The sequence below is a fragment of the Xiphophorus couchianus genome, chromosome 9 (assembly GCF_001444195.1).
Source record: "Xiphophorus couchianus chromosome 9, X_couchianus-1.0, whole genome shotgun sequence".
Classification (NCBI taxonomy): domain Eukaryota; kingdom Metazoa; phylum Chordata; class Actinopteri; order Cyprinodontiformes; family Poeciliidae; genus Xiphophorus; species Xiphophorus couchianus.
Window position 1 is genome coordinate 18,879,425 of NC_040236.1, and position 23,188 is coordinate 18,902,612.

At 39.0% G+C, this 23,188-nt stretch overlaps 1 protein-coding gene across 7 annotated transcripts in view; it reads left to right on the plus strand.

The window, feature by feature from the left end:
• Window positions 1–23,188, plus strand: part of ralgps2 (Ral GEF with PH domain and SH3 binding motif 2) — an 83,558-nt gene that overhangs the window by 14,663 nt on the left and 45,707 nt on the right. For 5 of the 7 annotated variants that reach the window (XM_028026965.1, XM_028026969.1, XM_028026970.1 and 2 more), the window contains exons 2-5: window positions 8,479–8,594; window positions 11,288–11,419; window positions 12,334–12,441; window positions 13,541–13,591. In XM_028026965.1, the coding sequence (XP_027882766.1) occupies window positions 11,354–11,419; window positions 12,334–12,441; window positions 13,541–13,591 (225 nt within the window). In that variant the 5' untranslated portion in view covers window positions 8,479–8,594; window positions 11,288–11,353. Of the gene's footprint in view, window positions 1–8,321; window positions 8,342–8,478; window positions 8,595–11,287; window positions 11,420–12,333; window positions 12,442–13,540; window positions 13,592–23,188 lie in introns of those variants that run through there. The other 2 variants (XM_028026967.1, XM_028026968.1) reach the window with 2 other exon arrangements.

Sequence of the window (23,188 nt, forward strand, 5' to 3'; positions counted from 1 at the left end):
GCTTTTTCATTCATTTCCAAGGCGTCTCTGAGCTGTAGATTGCAGCTGGGGTGCATGGAGGTGTTGATTGAAGGTGTTAGCTAGGTGTGTGACGGTACATACCAAGTGACTCTGTCACAGTGGGATGTGTCGGAGGAAGGGACAAGCCTGAGCAGCGTGTCTCTGCAGCCTGGCCTCTAATTATCGAAGCATTAGGATGCTCAAATGGAGGAATAAGGAGGAGGAAAGCCTGTGTCTCTAATAAAAAATATATATATATAAAAAAAGTTGAATCACATCAGTGTAGGCTGCTGCGACATTACGTCTTCACGAGAACCTTTTATAAAGATGACCATCTTCACTTAGATTACTTAGCATTGAGAGTAGTGAAGAGATGAAAGACACCATGGCACAACATATATTTGTGGGGTTTTTTTAAGTCTTAGTAAAAGGTTATTGTGCATGATATCTGGAAAACATGCAATTATGTTGGTGTATGTCGCAATATTTCTGTTTATTGAGATCCTGATTAGCACCAGCTATTCTGCTTGGGGTCAGTTTACCTTTGCAAGAAATCATATTACAGATGAAATATTTCCATCACTTTTAAAGAAAATTGATAGTTTAAGATGGCGAAATATTTTTAGATTTTCCATACATGGCAGAAACGTATACATTAATTTACAGTGGTGTCTACTCTGTTATATGCTATGATATTCATGTAAATACACAAACACATACTGTACATATATACCTATTAGAATTATAACAAATTATTCTTGTAATATGTTTTTAGTTGTTTCTTAAAACTGTAAGCAGTGATTCAAACACACAGCCCAGATATGGAGTTGTCCATTCAGCTTTGTGAAGAAATGAAATGTATTATTTCCATCCCAACAGCATATTTCTTTATTTTTTTAATTTTTGAGCCACTTGTGGCTGTTGACAACCGTATTCAGACAGGAAATGGGAAAAGAAAGAAGGTAAGCAGCTAAGATCGCCCGTGTTGACGACCTGCGGTCTCTGCACACTTGGCGCCCGCTCCACTGTTGCACCCCAACTTGTTTTGACTGGAACAACTTGCATCTTGCTTCAGCTGCCATGTTGATGATGAATCAACTAGGTTGATTCATCACCGTTTCTGTTTTTTAATGAGCTTACCAGGCCAAGCTAATACTTGCAGAAAACATTTTCTGCTTTTGTAAACGAAAAGCGTCGTCTGTAATAAATTTACTGTAAAACAAAACATGAACTATTTTAGCTCACGTTTACTGCAGTAGCTGCTTTTTTTTTTTTTGAAGGACTGATACTGGCCACATAGATATGGCAACAACTATACAGTTCAACTGGTCAGTTCAGCATCCTAAAACAGCCAAATTATCTCGCTTTACTGATTAGAAAGTCTGGTCCTACACATCCTGGAGATTACGGTGTCGTGTTGTAACTTATTGCTAATCTCCTGAGGGGAAGGAGTTGCTGGGCGAAACTCTGGTTCAGTGAATATGTACATAGCCGTAAGGAAACTGGAGAAAACTCCTCTGATTCTCCTTCTTGTGCTGTTTAATGGCCACTCTCGCATTTAAAAAGAACTTGCATCTAAATGCAGTCTTAGTTTTCCATAGAAAAACACTAGAATTCCTCACAATTTAAAAAAAAAAATTATTTAAAGCATCTTCATAAGAAGGAGAAACTGGTCAAAAAGCTGTAGTTTGGTTTATAATGGGGGATTAAGAACTCTATAAGGTTTCCGTTAACACAGAGAAAATGCAGTCTAACCTGCTGTAGTTTAGAAGTATAAGCATGGTTTGTGTTTTATTACATTCACACAATTCCACTTTGAGTAATTATGGATTGAGATGGTTTCTGTAACTTGGTTTTATTTAGAGAGCCCTTTTCATAACCAGTGAGGTCAACACAAATGTTTTATAATGGATAAGAAAAAAGAGAGTAATGAGCTTAGCAAGATCATACAAGGCAAAAGAACTAGTTTAATTAATAGTAAACAGTGGTGACTGTAGATACAACAATAACACATGGACTATCCTCACACACACATCACGGACTGTTTTCTTCACACACACATACAACCTGTAAATTTTATCTGCCATTATTTATCTTGTATTATATTATATAAATATATAATCCATTCCCTAACATTCTTGTATATTCTGTATAATCTGTATAATCTGTACATATAGCTCCCATATTTATATTTATACACAATATCTATATCTCTTTGCTATAACCCCTTATAGTCCATACGTACATAGTCTTGTACATCTGTAAATAAATATTTATATCTCGTAGAGCACTTCTGGATAGATGCAAACTACATCTCGTTGCTTGTACTTGTGACAGTACAATGACAATAAAGTTGAATTCTATTCTATTCTATGAGGGAAGCACCAGAGATTTTTAAAGGAGCAATATTATAAAATGGCATGCACATAGTTTTGCCCCACAATCAAGTTGTTACCTTTGTTTGTTAAAATGTTGTGTATATCAGACATGACTTGACAGCAATTTGACGGCTTTAAATTAGCTTCCGTCTCTTTAAGAAAGCTAGAGACTGCAACTCCAAGGAGGAGCTTGGTGGAAATGGGCGGAGCTTTATGAGAACAGGCGCAGTGCAGTAAAAGTACAGATACAATTAACTTAAGAAGTAAATGTAAGCACATTGACAATCGAGAGTAACTGGAAAATATTTTAAGATGTGTGTACAAATTTGGCATAAATGTTAAACCTAGAAAAAAAAATTAAAATAAAAGACTAAACAATTATGCTTGTGTTTGCATACTTCACAACTCCAGTACAGTCTGTTGGTTTAAACTTGAATATGCTCTCATTGGATCTTTAACTGTTTAACACAGCAGTTAAACGGACTATACGTTGGTTTTGCTTGTTGAGATCAAATAAACTCTTCTCCCCACTCTCCAAATGTCTCAAGTGCACACATTTGCCCAGATTTAGTAGTTTCTACTCAGCAATTCCTAGAAATTTATTAGCCTTTATTGTAGAGGCGTTGAACGTTTCTGAGCATTCAACCTACCCTGTGTACTTGTATCCCGGTTGCCAGGCAGAATGTGTAAATACGTGCAGTTCATCATAGTGGCATGACGAAGGTAAATATTTGAAAATGGTTTCACGTTGCCATATCAATTCACAGAACAATTATGTTTACAAAATCTCTTGTATAGTCTCATAATAAACACTGCAAAGACTAACCACCTCTGCTGAAAGTAGCACGTCTTCTAATACACCGAGGGAGAGCGGTGTGCAGAACATGCCTCGTAAAACGTTAGAATAGAGCCACCATGACTGTTTACCTGTGATGGCTGCGGCTGTAACATATTCTGTGCTTCTCTTGTCCGCTGAGTGTAAAGTACCATGAAGCTGCTCCTATTCTCTTGTTGACCTTCAGAGGAGGTCAGAACATCAGCGGCATGTTAAGTGATGGTGCAAAGGGGCTGTTCGTTATGTTCCCTGAACAGCAGCAAAGTCGCACACACTCTCACACATGCTCACACCAGTTACTCCACAGGCTGCGCCACCAGCCCCTGATTGAATGGCCGACCTGCTGAGTGGAAGCATCGCATATCGAGCTGCTGTGACGCTCGGTTCATTACCGAGCCTGTGTGCTATTAGTGAGCATGTGTGATCAGCCTGGCCCCCTCGTGGTTCCGGATCGATACGGCTCCCCTTGGCCCCCGGCCAAACCCGAGCAGCTTAATGAGGATCCAGTTTTTAACAGAATTACTTTGGAGCTCTGCTGACTCAGTCCCTGTTGGTTAACAGCCTCATGACAGATGCACTGTGGCCAAATCTGGATGTAACCCTTGTTTTTGTTACTGAATGAACCTGTTCCCAGTAAGGCTGCAGCTAATGATTATTTTAGTTACCATTTATTCTATTTATTTAATCAGATAAAAGAAAATTTGGCACTTTCTGTAAATTTTTCATTTTAACTGCTTAAGTTTATTTCATGCAATATTAAAAACGCATGAGAATCCAAATAAACAAATAGTTTTTTCAAATAAAAATGTGGACATGTTGGCTAAAATGCGACGATATAGAATTCCTTTAGTGAATGCTTGATCACTTGTAGCAAAGAATGCATCTAAAAAAATACTTGCATGCAGGAATCTTGTGCTATTAATTGATAGCAAAAGATTAATTGGAGATTATTTGGATTGCATAATTTGAACCAGGTGAAGCTAAATCTATGCGACTTGAAGAGATCGGAGTAGAGCATATTGAAGATTTTCTTTTTCTTAAATGCAAAATGTAAATAGTTTTTCATACAGTTTTGTCTTAATTACTGCTCTGTGGTGCTGCTTTCAGCAAATTACCTTTTTGAGTCCAATTAACAATGAATTGGTTATTGAGATAAATGTCAACTAATTTAGTAATCGATTCATCACAATCAATCCAATTAATCATTTCAGCCCTACTTCCCAGGTAGAAAAAGAAATAAAAAAAAAGAAAGAAATGAAACTATCGCTTTGACCCTGTCGGTGCTTTTTGTATCCGTGTGCTCTAAAGAGAAGACGATGGGAGCACGGCTTAATGGCCTGTCACATCCTTCTCCGCTCAGCTCAGCACACTGACCCACTTTGGCTCCCTGACTTTGGTGCATTTGCTGCAGTTTTTTTTTTTTTTTTCTTTACCAACTGCAGCAAGCTCTCCTTCGAAGGCGAACACTCTTAAACAATACACACAAACAGCACAGGTAGCTAAAACGTGCAACGCAGAAACACGCGAGCTTCAAATGACCGCTCGTATCTGCGAGCATGGGGGAGAGAGGGAGGGCGTTTTGTGGCATTCTCTCACACGGCGGGCACAGATTCAGACATGAGACTCGTCGGGCTGTTAGGTGTCAAATGTGGTGCCGCAGACTGCGACTGGCAGAGCTGTCACAACCGCTCTGTTCGCGCTGAATGCTAAACATACCAGACCCTTTATATAAAGCCTTGACAGCTTGAGATTTGTTTATGATCGCACGATGCTGGGCATAGAGAGAATCCCAAAGTTAGCTCTTTGGACACATGAGGAGCTTTACGCGGTAAAACATGATGATTCCGGTTTCTGTCTTAACATTAGGGAACGCCGTGGAGCAGCATTGGGTCTGAATGCCTGATTCCCAGCACCATCTGGGAAGCAGTGCCACAGCTCTGTTATGGCTGCCACAGATTAATAAATTATGAAAATAACCTTGGAAACGTTGGATCCAAATAATTGCACAATGAACAACAGATGGTTTTAGAAGAGAAAGACGAATGGAACATTTTTCTTTAGAAATGTTTTAACCCTCAGGTTGTCTCCTGGGTGCAGGGCAGTGACAATCTTGACTGCTTAATGACTTTAATGATTGAGAATATGCACATTTGTTTTCATGTAATTGTTATTTCCTGTAGCGCTGGCATATTTAGAAATTTGTTATAAAGAAAAACCTTTCAGTGTTCAAATACTGTACTTTAGAGGCAGAAAACTAAAAAAATTATTAAAACTAAGGTACAAAAGTAGATCACAGCCAGCTTTTCCATTGTCTATTGCTGACTCTGGGTGTTGGTTGACAATTTAGTTTCCAGATAATTCCCCCAGCATGTTTACCAATAGAAATTATCTGCACCAGCATTGAATTTTTCTCAGTGTCTGAGCCAAGTGAACAACAGATTGTCATCGGTATTGTGTAGCATTAGCTTGAAGCTACTTTTTTAAAAAAAACTAAATTGCATATCCTTTTGAGAAAACAAGCTGTAGATTAGCTTTAAATAATGGTGTTGCAGATATATCTGCACATTTTAAATGTATTAAAACAAATCTTGTAATAAGTAAATATGTTAAATGTATTCTAAGTACTCTGGGTTCACCAGAGTGCTTTTAAATTCCCGGAAAAGATGCCGGTTTGCGATGTTACAGAGCTACGGCTTTCGGAAAACATTTCTCCTGGCTTCCTCGTCTTTACTGGAGAAATCAGAAATCTGCTGTTTATGAATTCATTTTTGACTTGGAGAATTTCCAACCACCTCTTTCTTTGTGCTTGATTTCTTTAGTACGTGTTCTTTTAAAAAAAATACATTTCTCAGCTGTAGACATGAGAATAGCTACTAAAATACACAATTGTGAGGTTCAATCCAATAACTGTTGGGTAAAAGGTACAAATCGTGTTATATGCTGTTTAAGTTCAACAGATGAAACGGTTGTATGTAAAGGCAGGTTGAGGTGAAGAGAAAAAGGACACAGGATAAGAAGTGTAAAGAGGACAGTGGGTTTGTTAGATGAAGGTGTTGAAGACCTGCTTTTCTGAGCCTCCAGAGAGATGAGTGTAAATGCTTGTCGCAGTACCCGGAGTGTGTTGCATGCGCAAATATGCCAGCGCAGGCATATTGGGGCATTAAAAAAAAAAATCTAGTCATCTAAATGTACCTCTCAGCAGCTTGGCCTGTATTTGAGCATGTGAAGTTCAGTTTATGTGCTTGTGATGTCTTAGAATGTGAATAGAGGGAGAAATGGCTCTTATTTAAGACAACTGCCATGAGTCATATTCAGTTTAATGACACATCTCTGTCCTACAAGCCTCAACTCGAATTGCTCTACATTCTGTCACTCTTCCTCTGGTATTTTCCAGCTTCATCCTTCAGTTCCCAGCTCGCCTTATTTAAGACGTGCTTGCTCTTCTAAAACATTGTCGTGGCTCATGTTGAGCTTTGGCGGCTGCCCAAATACAAACCAAATCCTTATCACCGCATGCTTCAAATTCTGTCAGCTGAACACTTAACATTCCCTGGACTCTGAACCTCAGGAAGCCAAACACTCGGCCCTGAGGAATTATGTCACCGTACATTAAACAGTCTGCTTTCCTGGCAGGTGTGTCGATGTCAGACAACAGGACTTTTCTATCAGAAGTGAGGGCTGGTTGTGACTGCACCCATAAAAAAAACCCTACACAGTGGGGGTTTTTTAAAGTGACTGTTGTAACTATGGGAAGATATCGCTACTAGTGATGTTTGTAATAAAGTTAACATGGGATACTGTTGGAGATGTTGGATTTCACTGGTGTTATCATTTTTAGTAAAATCTGACCCGGCGATTCTGATTTTGGCTAACACTAATTTATTTATTTTATTTTTTTGTCTGAAAAACTGTCAAATATTGCGGCAATGTTGGCAACAGTGGGGTTACTGTTACAGGTGCAGCCTGGTGGGCTGAGGTAAAAAGGTCAGTGGAAAAGATCAGTTTCTCGTGTTTCTCCCAAAATTAAGGAAATTTGTTGCCGATTTATCGGTGCACCCTTAATCCAAAAGAATGCTTCAAAATGCCATAATTGTTTACTGATATGATTTTAAGTATTGTGATATTCAGCTTATTGGATGAAGCCTGACTGCAGTAGATGCCTGACAATGCTGAACGTCACAGTTGTACCCAGTCACACGATGTCCAACATCAAGCAGTAAAGTTTGGTAAAAGTTACAGTTGTAAAACCAGGATGAGGCGACAGAGAAAGTGGTGGAGTGACGGGACTTCTCCTTGCCTCTGCAGAGCATTGAGTAACTCTGCCCCTCCCCCACATGTTGCTGCACACTGCTAGTCAGCTGGCTGAAAGAAGTAATCTGGCATTTTGGGGGGGAAAAAATCCTCATCCATACTTCCAATCGAGGTACTAGTGGTTTTTTTTCAGTAATAAAAATAGTTTTGGCTTTAATGTCCTAAATCAGATGCTGCCGCAGCACCAGGTGGACATATACAGCAGCTCGCTGTATGGTTCACCTTATTATGTTATTGTTTCCACTTCTTTATTTCTAACTCCGTGTCTGGTCGCTGATAACTTCTTGGAAATTCACTTCCCAAAACCTGTACTGCTCCTTTAAGGAGTCGTAAGCCGCTTGGAGGACGGTTGAATCCAAGGCTGACAAGCGGCTCCAGGTGAAATGAATGACACTGACGAGCAAAGTCCTGCATTCAACCTGGAGCTTTTACACCGCTGAGGTCAGGCTTGCTGTGCGACAGTGACGTAGACTTTATGAACGCAGTTTGCTATAAGCCTTTTCTACCCTTCAAAAACGCGAATCCACAGTTTTTTGTTGTAAAGGTAGAAGATCAGAAAGAAAGGCCTGTGATTTGGCCAACAAAGCCCTTAAAGATGACTGTGATTAGTATGAATGTTGATCTTTTGTTTGATCTGCTGCTGATCGTGATGATGAAGAGATCTGAGACGCTGTATGAAGTCTAAAGGCCAGCGTCAGTCTGCCAGCAGGCACACATTGCTTTCATTTCATCACACGAGCTGTAATCCCTGAGCGTAGTGAGCCACCTACTGGCCACTTTTGGTAATGTAGGGACAATAAGAGCTGAGCATAATAAGGTGAGTGTTATGATGTGTTATTGGGGATTTTTGGTCTGTGTGCCACATGCTACAGCTACTTTTTTTGGTTTTCTTAGAAAACAATCGTGCTGCTTTCCTTTCCATTTTCAGCTTCTCTCTCTTTTTCTTCCACCCAGGCTGCAGAAGCAGACCTCTGAGAAGGAGTGGACCCGATAGAGAGGGAGAGAAGAGAATACAGAGAAACAAGCAGCTTCCCCTCTGGCACTATGTGCATCTGACACACATCTACTAGGTATGGACAGCTTATTTTAATTTATTTATATATATTTTTTATGTGGTGCTTTGTTTCCAGTGGCTCAATGTTTCTGCCTCTCAGGTAATATGTCATTTTGGTATTTTAGGAGTATTTCACCACCATCTTTAAGAATATTTCAGAATCTGAGCTTTTTATTGGTAGCTGGATGATCCATAAAAACACACATTAGGTTCTTGTAATTGTTGATTCCTTCAGTTTTCTTTCATCTGGTTCAGTTTTGATAATTACAGTTGAAATGTTTCTTTCTTTTCTGAATACAATTAGCTAACTAACTTATATTAACTAATATTCCTTAAATATCAGTTCTGCCAACTAAAATGTATATTTTTTCTAGATTTATGATAAAAAGTGGAAATTTGTTTTTCATTTTAGTAATTTTCTATTTTCTTATCCCTCTACTTGCAACGTGTAATTTTAAGGGGGATTTATGTGGTTTTGAGACTGGAAAAATAATAATAATAAAAAAATCTTTGCAGTAGCAGTGATTGTGATTAAAAATAGTTAAATAAATCACTCCAAGAGTAAATATCCACATTTATTTATAAAAGTCATTATGAATTTTAGTTCTTCTCAATATATTTATATATTTCTTGAATTACCAACCCCTTAAATAGTGTTTTTTTTTCTCTTTTCAATCCTATTCATTCCAATTAATATTTTCAGTTTATGAAATATGGAAAAACATCATTTAGAAAAGATTTATAAAGGGAGTTAAAAGTAAAAATAGAAATCTTATTTCAGTGGAAAAGAAAACAATCATGAAAAATTACTACTCATTCCAAAAATACACAACTCAGTCAGATGTTGTGCCATTTGCACAAAGTTATGCCAAAACAAAATGAAAGAAACACGACACAAAAAAGGTTCAGGACCCACCACCGATGGAGGAAAAGGAATCTGTTCATATGTGAATTTATACAAATCATGATGTTTAGTGTGCTGAAGAATCTAAATTATTACGTCTGGAACAGAACAAGGCATCCATAAGGCATCAGAGCAGGAAGTAAAGAAAGATAATTACAGACATGAGATTTAATAAACCACAGACTCAGACTTGTAAACACAAGGGAGCGATTGCTTCCTGTGCAATCAGGCTCTGCTGTCCGACAGCTCGCATGACGTAACGCTGTTTGCTTTTTGCTGGGCAGCAGCGGTGGAAGCCTGCTAATGGTCCTTAAAGCACAATCCATTCATGAGGGGAAAATGCACTCTGGGGTCGTCAAACAAGATCAGTTGTTATTAATCAATACCAGAACTTAGGATTTCGTCTGATGATCATCTCCATTGACGTTGAAACCTGCCACTAACCTGTTGTGTAGCTTTGCATGGTCTCGTTCTCTCAGCTCGACACATTGGCATCGAACCGACTTAATGTTGGCTCACTTTTCTGATCCTCTAATAAAGGAAAGAAAACCAGTTTGGACGATCCAAACAGGTGTTACAAGTTGGTCTTTGGATAAATAGATCAGGTTTAATCTCGTTTATGCATTCAATTACAAACTATAATTATGATCATTGTTACCTCAGTAAGTGTGATGGTGGCCCTCCTTTAGTGTCCACTCCATGGCTGTCTGCGTTTTTTTTTTTTTTTTTAAGCGACTGGGAGTTTTTTCAAAGAATCAGATGTGTCTTTATCAGAAGTGATGTAAAAGTGTTGTTGCCTTCTTTCAGCCAGCTGACCGGCAATGTGCAGCAACGTTTGGAAACAAGTCAAACCAGCACCTTCTAGTTATTAATGAAAAGGATTTTAAACGGTACGAACACAGGTTAGATAAAAAAAATAATTATTGTAAAGTGGAAGTAAAAAGAAGTAAAAATAATTATTAGTTTAAATTGTCTCCTTATGAGTCAGAATTGGTGCATTTAAAAAAAAATAAATGTGATGTTAAATCTGTTGTTCGAATAGCATTAAGATGTCGCAACAACATTACTGAGTGCACTGATATATTTGTATTTTTAGACTATTACGATTATGAAGTAGCTTGTTCCTTAAAAAAAATAAATAAATAAAGGTGATTTCAGTCCTGAGCTAGAAAAAGTATTTATCAATAAATTCTTGTTAAAATATCATTAAGTTGAATTTCAGTCTATTTATAACAGGACTAGATTCCTTGAAAAGGATAAAGTTGTGATTTTATTTATTTTCTTTTAACCTAGAAACTTAAACCAAAATTTTCAACATAAGCTTTTTTTTAAAAATTAGTTTACTCTGTGTGGTTTATAAATTGAAAGACAAAAATAACCTCCTCATTTCTGCGGTGCTTTAAAACATTTTTTTTGTTGTTGTTGTTCTGCGTGGCAGCAGGTCGATTAAGCCACGTTTCGTGCCGTGGACGTAACAAACTCCAAACTTCTTGAACATGAGATCTTTAATGCTGAAGCCTAAGCTCCTTCTGCTCTGTTGACCTCAAGTGTGTAGTAAAGACCGGCCGTGAAAGTGGCCGTCCATATGGCTCCTCGGACAGCAGCTGAGCCTACACACACTCTTATCACAATCACAAATGATCGTTCTTTAAAGAGTACATTTAGTTCGAGCTGTTGTAATGATTTGATCTCAAGACGAGTGATAAATATGCCCATTTTATCCACTAGGGGGTGCTGCTGCTGCACTGTAGGGTTAATGGCAGTGACGACGAGGACGTTGTATGAGATGTTGTGTTTCTGTCCAGAGAGGCCGAGCAGGCTTTACCGCAGCTGAGAGCGATGACTGGTCTCCTGCGTTGAAGCTCGATGGTATGGGAATGATGGACCTCCCTAATGGCCAATCAAGCATCTCCAACACGGCTGCAACAGCCTCTGAGGTAAGGCCGCACCTGCGCCCAGATCATCTCATCCCCTTTGCACAACATCTCTTATAGTCTTGTCTCAGTGACTGTAGAGGACGGGTTCACTGCCCCCACATCAGAATCAATCAGACTTTCCCCTATTGGCTTGACTGTCACCATGTCATAATGCTAAAATGTAAGAAAAAAATTTTCATTTATGTTTATTAAAAAAACAATTAATAACCTTAATTATTATTATTTTTGCTTACAAACACTTTCATTTTCTGCAAATGCATACTACATTTTTGCTTGGGATTTTGGAGACATGTTGTCAGTAATTCATAGAATAAAGGAACAATGTTCATTTTACTCAAACATAAACCTGTAAAGAGTAAAATCAGAGAAACTGATCATTTTAAGTGCTCATAATTTTCTCGAGAGCTGTAAGTTCTCTCTCTCATCATTACGTTTCAAACGAAGTGCTTTTATTGTTTTAAATAATTTCCCACAAACAACATCCTACTGAAGAAACATGATCAATCCTCTTTTAATATTTTTTTTTCATTTTGCCTTAAAACCTGAAAAGAGAAATAAAATGATGACAAAGTGACCTGAAATTTCTTATTGTAGATGTTTATACTTTTTTTTTTTTTTAAATTAAAGCCTGTGTACCATTTGCGGCTCTAAACGGGTTTCATTCTGCTGGTATACGGGCCAAAACGGCTCTTTGGTTTGTAAAGGTTTCAGTGACCCGATATAGATAACTACACATAGTTAGAAAGGGTATGTACATAATCCATTATGCACTTGTTCATTGTGACCCTCAGGAAGTCATGTAAAACTGAAATGAGCAGAAATCTTTCAATCATCAAAGAAAAATAGTAAATCTCTATTTGATCATGAAAAAAATCTGTCCATAATTCCTGACTTTGTTTGTTTTTCCCTCACAGAAGAGCAGCAGCTCAGAGTCTCTCAGCGATAAGGCCTCTTCCGAGCTGAAGAAGAGTTTTGACGCCGTCGTGTTCGACGTGTTGAAGGTCACTCCCGAGGAGTATGCGGTGAGTCCAGTTCGAAGTCATCTGCCGCTTCCTTCCGTTCGTCTAGTTAAACCGTCCGTGTGAGTGTTTAAAAGCAGAGTGGTTCAGTAAGCTCAGATGGGAAGTGCTGAGCTGAGATGGAGTGATATAAGAGGAAATGAGGTCTGGAGCAGCAATAATTAATGATGTTTGGCAGTGCCAAGTTGGCGCTCAGGGAATTCCCTCAGCTGCCACTGCACACACTCTCCAATGGTGTCTCTAAATAAACTTCAGAGTCACATCTGTAATACTTTACAGGCTTTATTCCGCGATTCCCAATTCCCTTTTGTGATAATTCAAACGAGGATCTTTTCTTGATCTCTGGTTAAAACGTTTTGCTGTTGCTTGTTCTGCCGTTTGTGACCACAAGATGGCAGTCTGATCTTCGGTTTTGTGTCAAACTCCTTCCTCTCTAAGATTTAAAGGCATTTCTAATGTGCTCAAGGTTTTAAAATCACTCTTAGACCTCAATGAGTTGTTTTCTAGTAGTTGAGAAGTGTCTAGCTCAAGAGTCTGCAACCTGTGGCTCTTTGGACCTTCAACAATGGCTCTTTAAAACTTGAACTACATTTAATATTTTTAAAGACACATATGAACAAATTCATGTTTTTGAAGCTTTTTTTATTTTTTAATGTAATAATTGCATTGAATTTCTTCAACAGAATGACACTAAAAGTAGCTAATGACTATTTGTCTTGTCATTAGGTTGAACCTAAATGCATTTTTTATTCTTTTTACATAGTTGCATTGACATCCCATTCATTTTTGATTTAAACTTTTTTTTTTACGAAGGTTGTCAAGTTTTAATTTGTTTTCAAAAATGTATGGCAAATATTTATCAAAAATGAAAACTTCATTTAACATTGGCTGCTCTAAATTACTTTTATTTAGCTGAACTGGGAGGAAAAATATCTACTTTGACTGTTACGGTTGCAGACGCCTGGTCTAGCTTGAAAAAGCTGTGTGCTGAAAAGAGTTATTAACAATGATGTTGATGTTGGAGGTTTGTTGTTGAGGAAAGCTGTGACTTCAATCTTCTTCTTTTCTGAAAGTCTAACATCTGCTGTGTTGTTTCCTTCAGGGCCAGATCACCCTCATGGACGCTCCTGTGTTCAAAGCCATCCAACCAGACGTGAGTCTCCAAACTATATGATGCGATAACGGCTTATTTAACACCATTAAATTAATATAGTTCTCTCAACTGAGTGAGAGGCATTGGCTGGGGTTCTCAGGCTAATAACTACAAACTTTATCCTTTGAGTGTATTTTTATAATCAAGCAAGTATAGATATTATTATTAGCTTTAGTTCTTTTATTTTAGCTAGTTTTCACACTTCAGGGTTTTCACACTTTGCAAAATAGGAAAAAAAAATGACACTAGTTTTGTTAAATGTCTGTAAGTGGGATGCTTTAACCTGTAAGGTGGATTTGGTTTAATCATAAAATTACGTGAGCACCGACAACATTTGAAGGGCAATTTTGTCAGAAGTGAGAATGTTAAACCCAGGACTGGGTTGGGTTAAACTTTCTAAGAAGGCGCAGCATGACCTGAAACCGCAGTCGCATGCAGTAATTGGTTTTTTTTAATTTATTTTTTTTAATCAAAGCAGAGCCAGTGCTAAACCAGGACTCTGTTCCTTACTGGTTCTATTAAAGAGCCAGTTTGGTTTTCCGCAGCCAGAGATCCAGCTCAATACAATCTTGTTTTCCCACCTAAAACATCTCCACTGTAAATGTTTCATCATTCATTGATTTAATCTTGAACGTCTGTTGTTGATTACAAATTAGGAAGGCAGTATGTTGCAGATTCATTGTAATATTAAAGTTGAGTAATAAGAATTTCACAAGAGCTGCGTGGACTGCAGTAATTAATAGCTAATTCCACGCATTCATCTGAGGTCAAAGTTTACATTAAAGCTAGAAGCAGAAAGACGAGAACATTGTTTCGTCAAGTGTTTATTTATCATGGCTTACAAGGTAATCGTGCCATTCGCCAAGCCCGCGGCGTATCATGCGGCTGTTAACAGGAGCCAGCTGCCTGATTAAAGACCTCACCGTCAGACTGTCCAACATCCGCTGGATACCGAGTCCAGTCAGCATTAGTCATCAGAAACCACAATGAGTTCTGGCGAACTCAGAAGATGATAAAAAATGCTTTTAACATTCCTCTGGAGTAGAAACGGAACCGCCCTTTGAACTTGTCCAACACTGCAAAAAGACAATCTTCCCTAGTATTTTTGGCCAACTTTCTAGTGCAAATATCTTGGTACACTTGTAATACGACAGAACTAACTTACAAATATTTGTTCAACAAGATATAAGAGGTTGTTTTAAGTCAATAATTCCTTAATTATGCTAGTGGAACTAGCATAATTAATGCTAGTTCCACTAATACTTTTTCAATATTAAGGATTTTTAAAAACTTTTTAACTTAAAGCAATCTCCTGTTTTTTTCCTGAAAATTAACTTTGAAGTTCTGTCTTATTTCAAGTGCACTGGGATATTTGCACTAGAAACTGGAACAGAAGTACTTGGTAAGATTTTGTTTTTGCAATGTACTTTTCTACAGTTGCACATTTTAATGCATGTTATTGAGGCTGCATGTAATAGACCAAAACAAAGTACACCACAACTGTAAAGTCGAGGTTGTAAAAGCTCCTGTTTACGGACTTGTATCTTACTTTCAGCAGTAAATGTGTCTGCTGATGTAAAGAGTGAAGCACTATGATGATGATACACTGACTGGCCACATGTAGCGACTCAACTATATGCGTTAATCGGCATGTATTTGAGTTGGTGAAACTCGACAAATAAAGAGTATCTCTCTATTGCTCACAGACATTGTCCCCCACTGGTTTGGGGATTTACACCACAGCAGTAAAGTGGACATAAATACTCAGTGGACTCAGAGGTGTTGCCTGTTATAGGCGTCTCTCTGAGCTCACCTGACCTCAACCCAATTTAGTGTTGGTGTGTGGCGTGGCACAGGGACGGATGAGGTGTCCAACATTGGTAGGATGACTAGTTAGAGGCGTCCAACTCATGGCGGGAAACTTGGTTTATTGAGTTTAAATAAGCAGAAGTTTGTCAGTGAGTTGGTTGTTTTTTGGAAGCGTGGAATTGTCTTTTATTATTTTACTGTTCATTATTGTATTTTATTGATAAATTAAATTTTTCACATTGATCTGTATTAACTTATCTTTTTTTTTCTTGTATTTTCATTTCACACATTAAATTTAACATTATGGTCATAAGTAAGACCTGTTTGGCCGCCACACATTTTTAAATTCAGGTTGAACTTGTGTCTCTTAGGCTGGGTGTCTTAGTTTTAGTGAAGCACAAAACCTGTGACTTTTTTTTTTTTTTTTTAGGAGTTTTAACCAGTGAATAAATGCAGCAAAATTGACACTATTTTTTCTAAAGAAATTATCATTTATTTTAGGTTATTCAGTTACTTATATTAAAATGTCCAGAAGTTTTAAATTTTAAAAGAGCAGTAAAACTATCACACTACAGAAATCTTAAGCAAAATAAAGGATTGTTTTTTTCTTTTCCATAAGCTGTGGAACCTACAGATATTACAGGTCGTCTTAAACGTGTGAATCTAAAATTAAGGCCTTAAAATGTCTTAAATTCAGTTTGTTGGGAAAAGTAAGTTGACCTTAAATATGTTAATCATAGATCTTAAATTCTGTTTATTTAATTTTTTTAAAATGAAGTTTGAGTCTCATCTTCATTGCGTTCTGCGACGGTTGAGGCTAACGCTAACTAGCTAATAACTATTAACTGCTAATTTAGCCTTGCTAGCTATATAGCAAAGTTTGTTTTGCTTTTTTTTGTTTGTCATGGCAAAGTTCAAACCTGTAGCCAGCTGGCTGGACAACGTTCGCCTTCGCTATTGACTGACTTCTTTTGCCAACCCATACGATGCTCGGTGCATTCTGTGTAAAAAAAAGCTCGACTCTATGGGGTTAAGGCTGTCGAGAGAATTTTCTTCAAATTTCTGTCGTGATGCAGGTCTTCAATTTCATTCATAAAGGTCTTTAAAAAGTCTTAAATATGAGTTGGTGAAACTTTCAGAAACCGGTCTGCGTTTGATGCATGTAGAAACTTAATAGATTTTGCTCAAATTCTCAGTGTTATAAAAATATTATAGAAAGTTGTGTCTAAAAAAAAAAAAATAATAACTGACCTCATGCCCTTTTCTCTGAAATGAAAATGTATATAAGTCAAATAAAATTATCAGCTTTGGAGGTTAAAAGTTCTTCCAATTTTCCAAAATCTGCTATCTCGTGCCCCTATCACTTGCTTTCAACTTTTGTTATCAGTAACCAAAGTCCCCCAAACCCGCTGTACATATCACAGCTATGCAGAAGAAGGGTGTCCCACCGTTTCTTGGTATTTGGCCCATCGAGAGTCACTGTGATCTCATCTGTCTTCCCCTTTGAGCTGCTGGGGCCTTTTTGACAGCAGGTCCGGATTAGCAGGGTTTAAGGTTTACCACTGTAGCCTTAGAGAAACGGCATGCCAACATATCTGTGTAATGCTGGAAACTGTGTTCAGCACTTGCTGTCATTCATTGTCATCCTGTTTTCTTTTCGAGTCTCGCACATTTCTTTTTTTGCTGGAAACAACAGAAAAGTCGGAGCTCTGGCATACCTTTAGTTTGCCGTAGCTTTTCCAGCTTGTTCAGGAGTTAAAATTGAGGCGGACTGGGTATTTTACGTCGAAGTCCGATTGGTGTTGGAGGGAGAGAGAAGGAGCAGAGAGTGTGTGACCCAGCAGAGCGGACCATGGAGCCTCTCTGCGCTTTGGTTTTTCTTCCGTCTCGTCGAGAAAACACACTTCGCTATGACTGAAGGGAACTCTGCTTGAGCTTCCACCGCTGTCTTCCTCGTGTCCTCGTTGCAAAGTTATAATGGGAAAAGCAGCCGGGCGTGCGTCTTCAGGCACGCCTGCCGCTTCGCTCTGTTCACGGCCCAAAATGTTAAATAACTCAATTCCACGAGTTATGCAATAGTGTTTTTATTGACTTCCAGCCCATTTTCCCATTTTTTCTTCTTTTTTTTTTTTTTTCTTTTAACCTCTGACCGTTTAGTTTCATTGAATGTTGCGTGAAGGTGAACTTGGTGCAGCACCTCGCTAAAGATTTCCTACCGTTTGACAAAATGTGAAAAAGTTCAATCATTTATCATAAAAAATTTCTTAGAAGAATTTTGATTCATCGTTGTCTCCACACAAAAGTGACAGCATTATCAGAAATGTTATTTTTGACATTTTCTCACTCAGTTTGTTCCACCGGAGGATCAATAAATATCAGTAAGTTTAAAATTCTGATTAAATGCAGGTAATGTGTGCAGTTTAAGTGTCTTTAAGTGAGTGGCATCTTGAAGAAGATTTCAAATAGGAAAGATGTTCATGAACAGTATTTATTTGTACTGCTATGAATGCTGTTTTAGATCTAGCATTTGTCTAAAAAAGAAGCAAAGAAAATCATTTTTTAGATCATAATTTTAACGTTATGAAAATTATGCAACAAAATATCACAATAAAATCCCAAGTCCACATCCTGTTACAACCACACATTTTAATTCATTTCTCTGGGACTCTATTTTAGTTTAAGCCAAAACAATGTTTTCATGACTTCACTCTAGTTATTTCAATAATAAATACATAAAATGGCTCTGTTTGCTAATCGTCTGAAGGGATTTGGTTCATTTTGGGGTATCTGACTAAAGGGGGCGAGCACAAGTGATGTTTCCTGTGGCGTGCGTGTAGCGTTGGTCAGGTTACTTAAAATCCCAATAAAATTCCTGGAAGTTTTCAGGCCATAACTTGGCAGAATGTGGAAAAATTCAGGAGGCGTGGATATTTTTTTTTCCGAGGCATTTTTACATTGTGTATAATTCCCTTTAGGTGAGAGAGTGGAAACGAGGCCGTGATCGCTCGCGTTTCCATGACGCTGCATGATGTCACTCTCGTTTTGTTTCATAGCTTTAAGGCAGTTCGCGTTCAATGGAGATTTTTATTGCTTTTATAAACTCTCTTAACAAATCCAGATGTTTTGAGGGCTGATTTTTTTTTAGTAACATAACTCCAAAAGTTAATTAAAAGGAAAAAAGTGGAATCAACATTTTCAATAAATTTCATCTATCTTTTCTTTTCTGTTTTTGCGAGACAACAAAGAGAAATGCCTTTACAAGACATTTTGGCTGGATTTTATAATCCTGCTATTGCTAGATTTAAATACCGTGACTTCATAACTTGGGCTGTTAGCGCTTTTATTAAAGTGTTTGTTTTCCTTCACTCAGTCTCCATAAACACTTCATAACTATCACAAGATCACACAGAGAGCCCGTGTGAGACTCTTTAGGAGAGCAACAGCCCTCACTGATTCACTTTTACTTGCCTAAATGATCCCGACAATGTTGCAGTAGAACAGAAGATAATAGCTTAAACGTTTCATCGCTGACTCGAAGCAGATGTATGGAGAAGAGCCTGGGACGTCCAGCCAGACGTCGTGGATCAAGAAGAAATTCTCACCTTGTGCCGTGAAGGCAGTGGGGAAAAAAAAAATCAACAAAAAACAGCATTCAAGCTGTGAATTTATGTCCAGGGCTGAGTGGAGGTGGCGCAGTGCTTGCACCCTTACAGGTTTGATCGCCTTTAAATTTTTCGGATTATCAAAGAAACTGTTTTTACTGCAGAGGAGGTCGTGCTGAGAATGTGGAAACAAAACGCGGTTTTCACACGATGATTCGATGTCAGAAGGGATGCTATCCAAACCGACCCGGCCCTGAGTGCAAAGTAATCCCACTCTAAACGCAACAACCGGCCGTGCCACGCTCTGCGGCAACAGCTGCCGTCGAGTGTTTCCGCTCACTGGCCTCGAGGTTTGTGAGGGTGTTTTGACACACCTGTCGTTTCCGATTTGTATCAATTCAGCCAGACTCGTTCCTTTTTTTAAATCCAAGGATTCAAGTCCAGACTTTGATTAGGCCACTTTAAGAGGTTATTGCACTGCTGCGTAACCTCAGCATGCTTGATATTAGGGGGACAAATGGATGGCCAGACGTTTTCCTTCAGGATTTTCCAGCAGAATTCATGGTTCCATTAATTTACATTCAGGTAAAAATTTAGTCCAGACCGCCACGTTGGTACCCTTCAGCTGTTAATGTGATGCTCTTTTCTAAAATGCTCCCGAGTTTTACAGAAAACTGTGGCTGGAGGGACACAGTCTGAAAAGTCTTACCCTTTTGTTTTGCAAGCTCACAGAATAGTTTCCTAAGTCTTTGGGATCATCAGGAGGTTTTTGGGCAAATATGAGACCTTGATGTTCTTTTTGATCAGCAGTGGTTTTGAGCTCGGAGTTATCCCACAGATGCCAGAGACGTTTTTTTTGTGTTTTTTTTCCCCATCCACACAGAAACACTGAAATTGGCCCAAAACGCTGTTTTTACTCTGTCGGGTCTTTAAGTGGCGCTAAATATAGAACATGGGAAGTCCACCCATGTGAGGTCAGCGATAAACACGACAAGAAAAGCAGGATGGTGAACAATAAATTGACGCTGTAGAAAATGTTGCTGCTGCAGCGTCTCAATGAACATGTAACCTGCTGCTGCTGTTATATGTGATGCGTTTGAGGGTCATAGCTCAGGTTAGAGGTTTGGCTAATAATGTCAGTTTCCACAAAAGATGCGTTTTCTCTTTCCACGTGAACAAAAGAAAAAGTGATACGGAGTGAAAACTGTTAAAAACTTTAGGTGTTTTTCTGGGTTCTTTCTGACCTCAAGGATGAGTTGTCCAGCATTTTGGGTAACCCTCCTGCTCCTCACAGGAGGACAGGACTTCCTGTCCATAAGTCCTGGCTACTATAAAGTCCAACCAGGACTTTTGGACAGGAAGTAAACATCTTATTTCATACGATCCAGAAAATTGTACATCCTGTACTCCTGTACTTGGAGAGACCTGCCGCTAGCTCTCTTTGATAGAGGGATTTCATCTTCAAGACACGTCTCGGCGTGACGCCGCAGACTCGGCGAGCGAACAAAACATCGATCCAGGAGCGCCGTTTCCACGTGAACGGGACGGAGCCCTTTGCCGGCCGAGCGGCGAAAGCCATTCACTCAGTAGAGAGGAATGCGCAATCGATGGCAACAGAAGACGGTATTTTTTTGGGACGTAGAATAATCGATGCTGCAGAGCAGACTGTCGTTTAATTTACGGCCCTCCGGTGAATGGCGGTTATGTTCCTTGGCTGTCGTTTAGCAGAGTGAAATGCCATTATAATGACATATGATAACATGGATCACAGTGAGGAGGGAGGGATGAATGCAAGGGACTAGAAGGAAATCTCTCCCGCTCATCTGAATTTACGAAGCGGCGATTACTGCTGGCGACTCCACTTAGATGAACTGTGCCGACGCGGAGGAGGAGACGAAATGATGTGTTAAGTGAAAGTAGAAAAGAACTTTGATTCGGGGGGAAAACAATAGAACCCATTCTTTCCCTCTCTGTTTTTCCGATTTTGTAATCAGACACGCTGCTGACGATCTGCAGCTGGATGTTTATGAAATAGTGGCTGAGAGGGGGGGGAGTGTGAGTGATGGAGAGGGGCTTCAGGGAGAGAGAGAGAGAGAGAGAGAGCTCTGCCTTTTGTTTTTAACACAAGAGTCATGGCAACAGCCAAGCTGAGTGATTTAGCGGCTTTGGCCGGCGGTCTTTGCTGCAGCTCTCAGGGAACAGCAGTCAGGTTGCATTTTACATACGGCCCAGAACTATGTGGCCTTCCTCACATGTCCTATCAGCCACAGCAGATCTCCTCTGAGCACGCTGAAGGTCGCAGAGAATGATGGCTTTCTAGTTGAAGGCAGGCAATGTTTCTTTTTCACGAGCCCGGCTCAAACACGCACAGATCAGAATGCCACCATCTTTTGCATAGATGCACCGATCTGATGTTAACGTGGACCAGTCCCATTATTGAGAACAATTCTAAATCCGGTATCGGTGCCAGTGTGTCCAATCTATAAGGGTAGATCTATTCAGTGTAATTCTACGCTTTGTGCTCTGATTGACATTATGCTTTATTTATTTTACTTTATACTTAAAATTTCTTATTATACTTTGAAAGGAGGTTTGTTGAGGTTTATTTCTGCATGTTTGACCAAGATGGTCAGCCTGTCGTTTTTTGCCAGTGTCTTTATTATTTATTTTACATCGGCTGCTATGCTCCCAATTGCACTGACTGAACAAATTAAAGTTGTTTAAACATGTCTGACCAGCAGTTTTGTGAAGCTGTTGGTGTGCTTATGTGTGCCGTGCTGGAGCAGAGTTGTCAAATAAATTTGTAATTCAGTATATTTACGTCTGCGTTTTAAAGAAACAAAAAAAAAAAGGTTTTGAGTCACTTCAGGGCTGTTTTTTTTTTTGCCAATACTAAACTTCAGATATTGGTATTTGTATCAAAAGTGAAAAAGTGGATTGGTGCGTCCATGATCTCTTCTTAATAAGTTTCTGAATCTGTTCAACTGAAAGGATTCAGTCACATTTGAGAAGACTGTTAACGTGGTTAATAGTCACCCCACTGTTGTCAACTTACTGCCTTTTTAAGACAAACAAATATCGGAATCAGGCTGTCAGGTTTTATTTTTTTTTTAAAGATCGTGATTGGCCAGAAAGCAGCTATTGGTATACCTCCAGCGAATAATTAAGAGATGTCATTTTATTGGATTTTATTTCACCTGGAAAAGACTCATCCAGATCAAAAATCCTTTACAAGACTATCCTGGACATTGAGATTTATATTATCGTGCCAAAGATACAGTTGTGGAAAAAGTGTGATGAATGGGGCGGGGGACCCAAAACACAATCAATCAAGTCTTCCCGTTCTACATTTATCAGAACAACCTCTCCAGTGTCGCTGATTTGTCTGCCATAATGCAAATCCAGCTCATCATTTTCTCTCATAATATTCTCATTTCTAGCTGCGTTGTGTTGGCGAAAGCCACAGCTGAAAATATCGACGTCTTCCCAGGCAGAGGACGGATCTGGGCTGCAGATCAGATGCTTTTATTCAAAGTTTTCCTTTGTTCTGTTGGCCGAGACGCTGAGAAACAATAAGCTGCTTCTACTGCTAGCTAATTTTGGTAAAACAGTTGGAACAAAAGTTTTGAATTAAACCACCACTACTGTACGCACAAATCAGTTCACACACACACACACACGTGTGGTTTATGTGTAAAGCGATATAAAAGTGTTGCTAGAGTTCAGTGTCTGCCACAGAATGTCACAAAATTACAGTACCAGTTGTATTTTCCAGCCGACACCGACACATTTGATGGGAAGCCGTGCATGAAAGAGGCTATCAGGCTGTTGGCTCACAGCTCAGTGCAGATCCTCACAGTCCGCGCATGTTGTTTGGACAGTGATCGCTATGCAACAAAAACAAGAAGGAACCCCCCGCACTCCTCCCCCCTGCCGGACTGGAGTCTGTCAGTTGCGAGCTCCGGACGCATTTATCACTGTCGGAGTGGGAGAGAAATAACGCTTTGGCAGGAGAGAGCGAAAAAAAACCCAGAGTGACAAGTTTTCCATTGTCCGGGTGGATTTCTTCCACCGCCGTTGATGTAATTTCGTCATTATATTTAATGCCGTCTTCAAGTGTGAACCAACAGTTACGAGGAGAATAAACTTGAACACATTCTCCGATGTACTAGAAAGGGGAAAAACC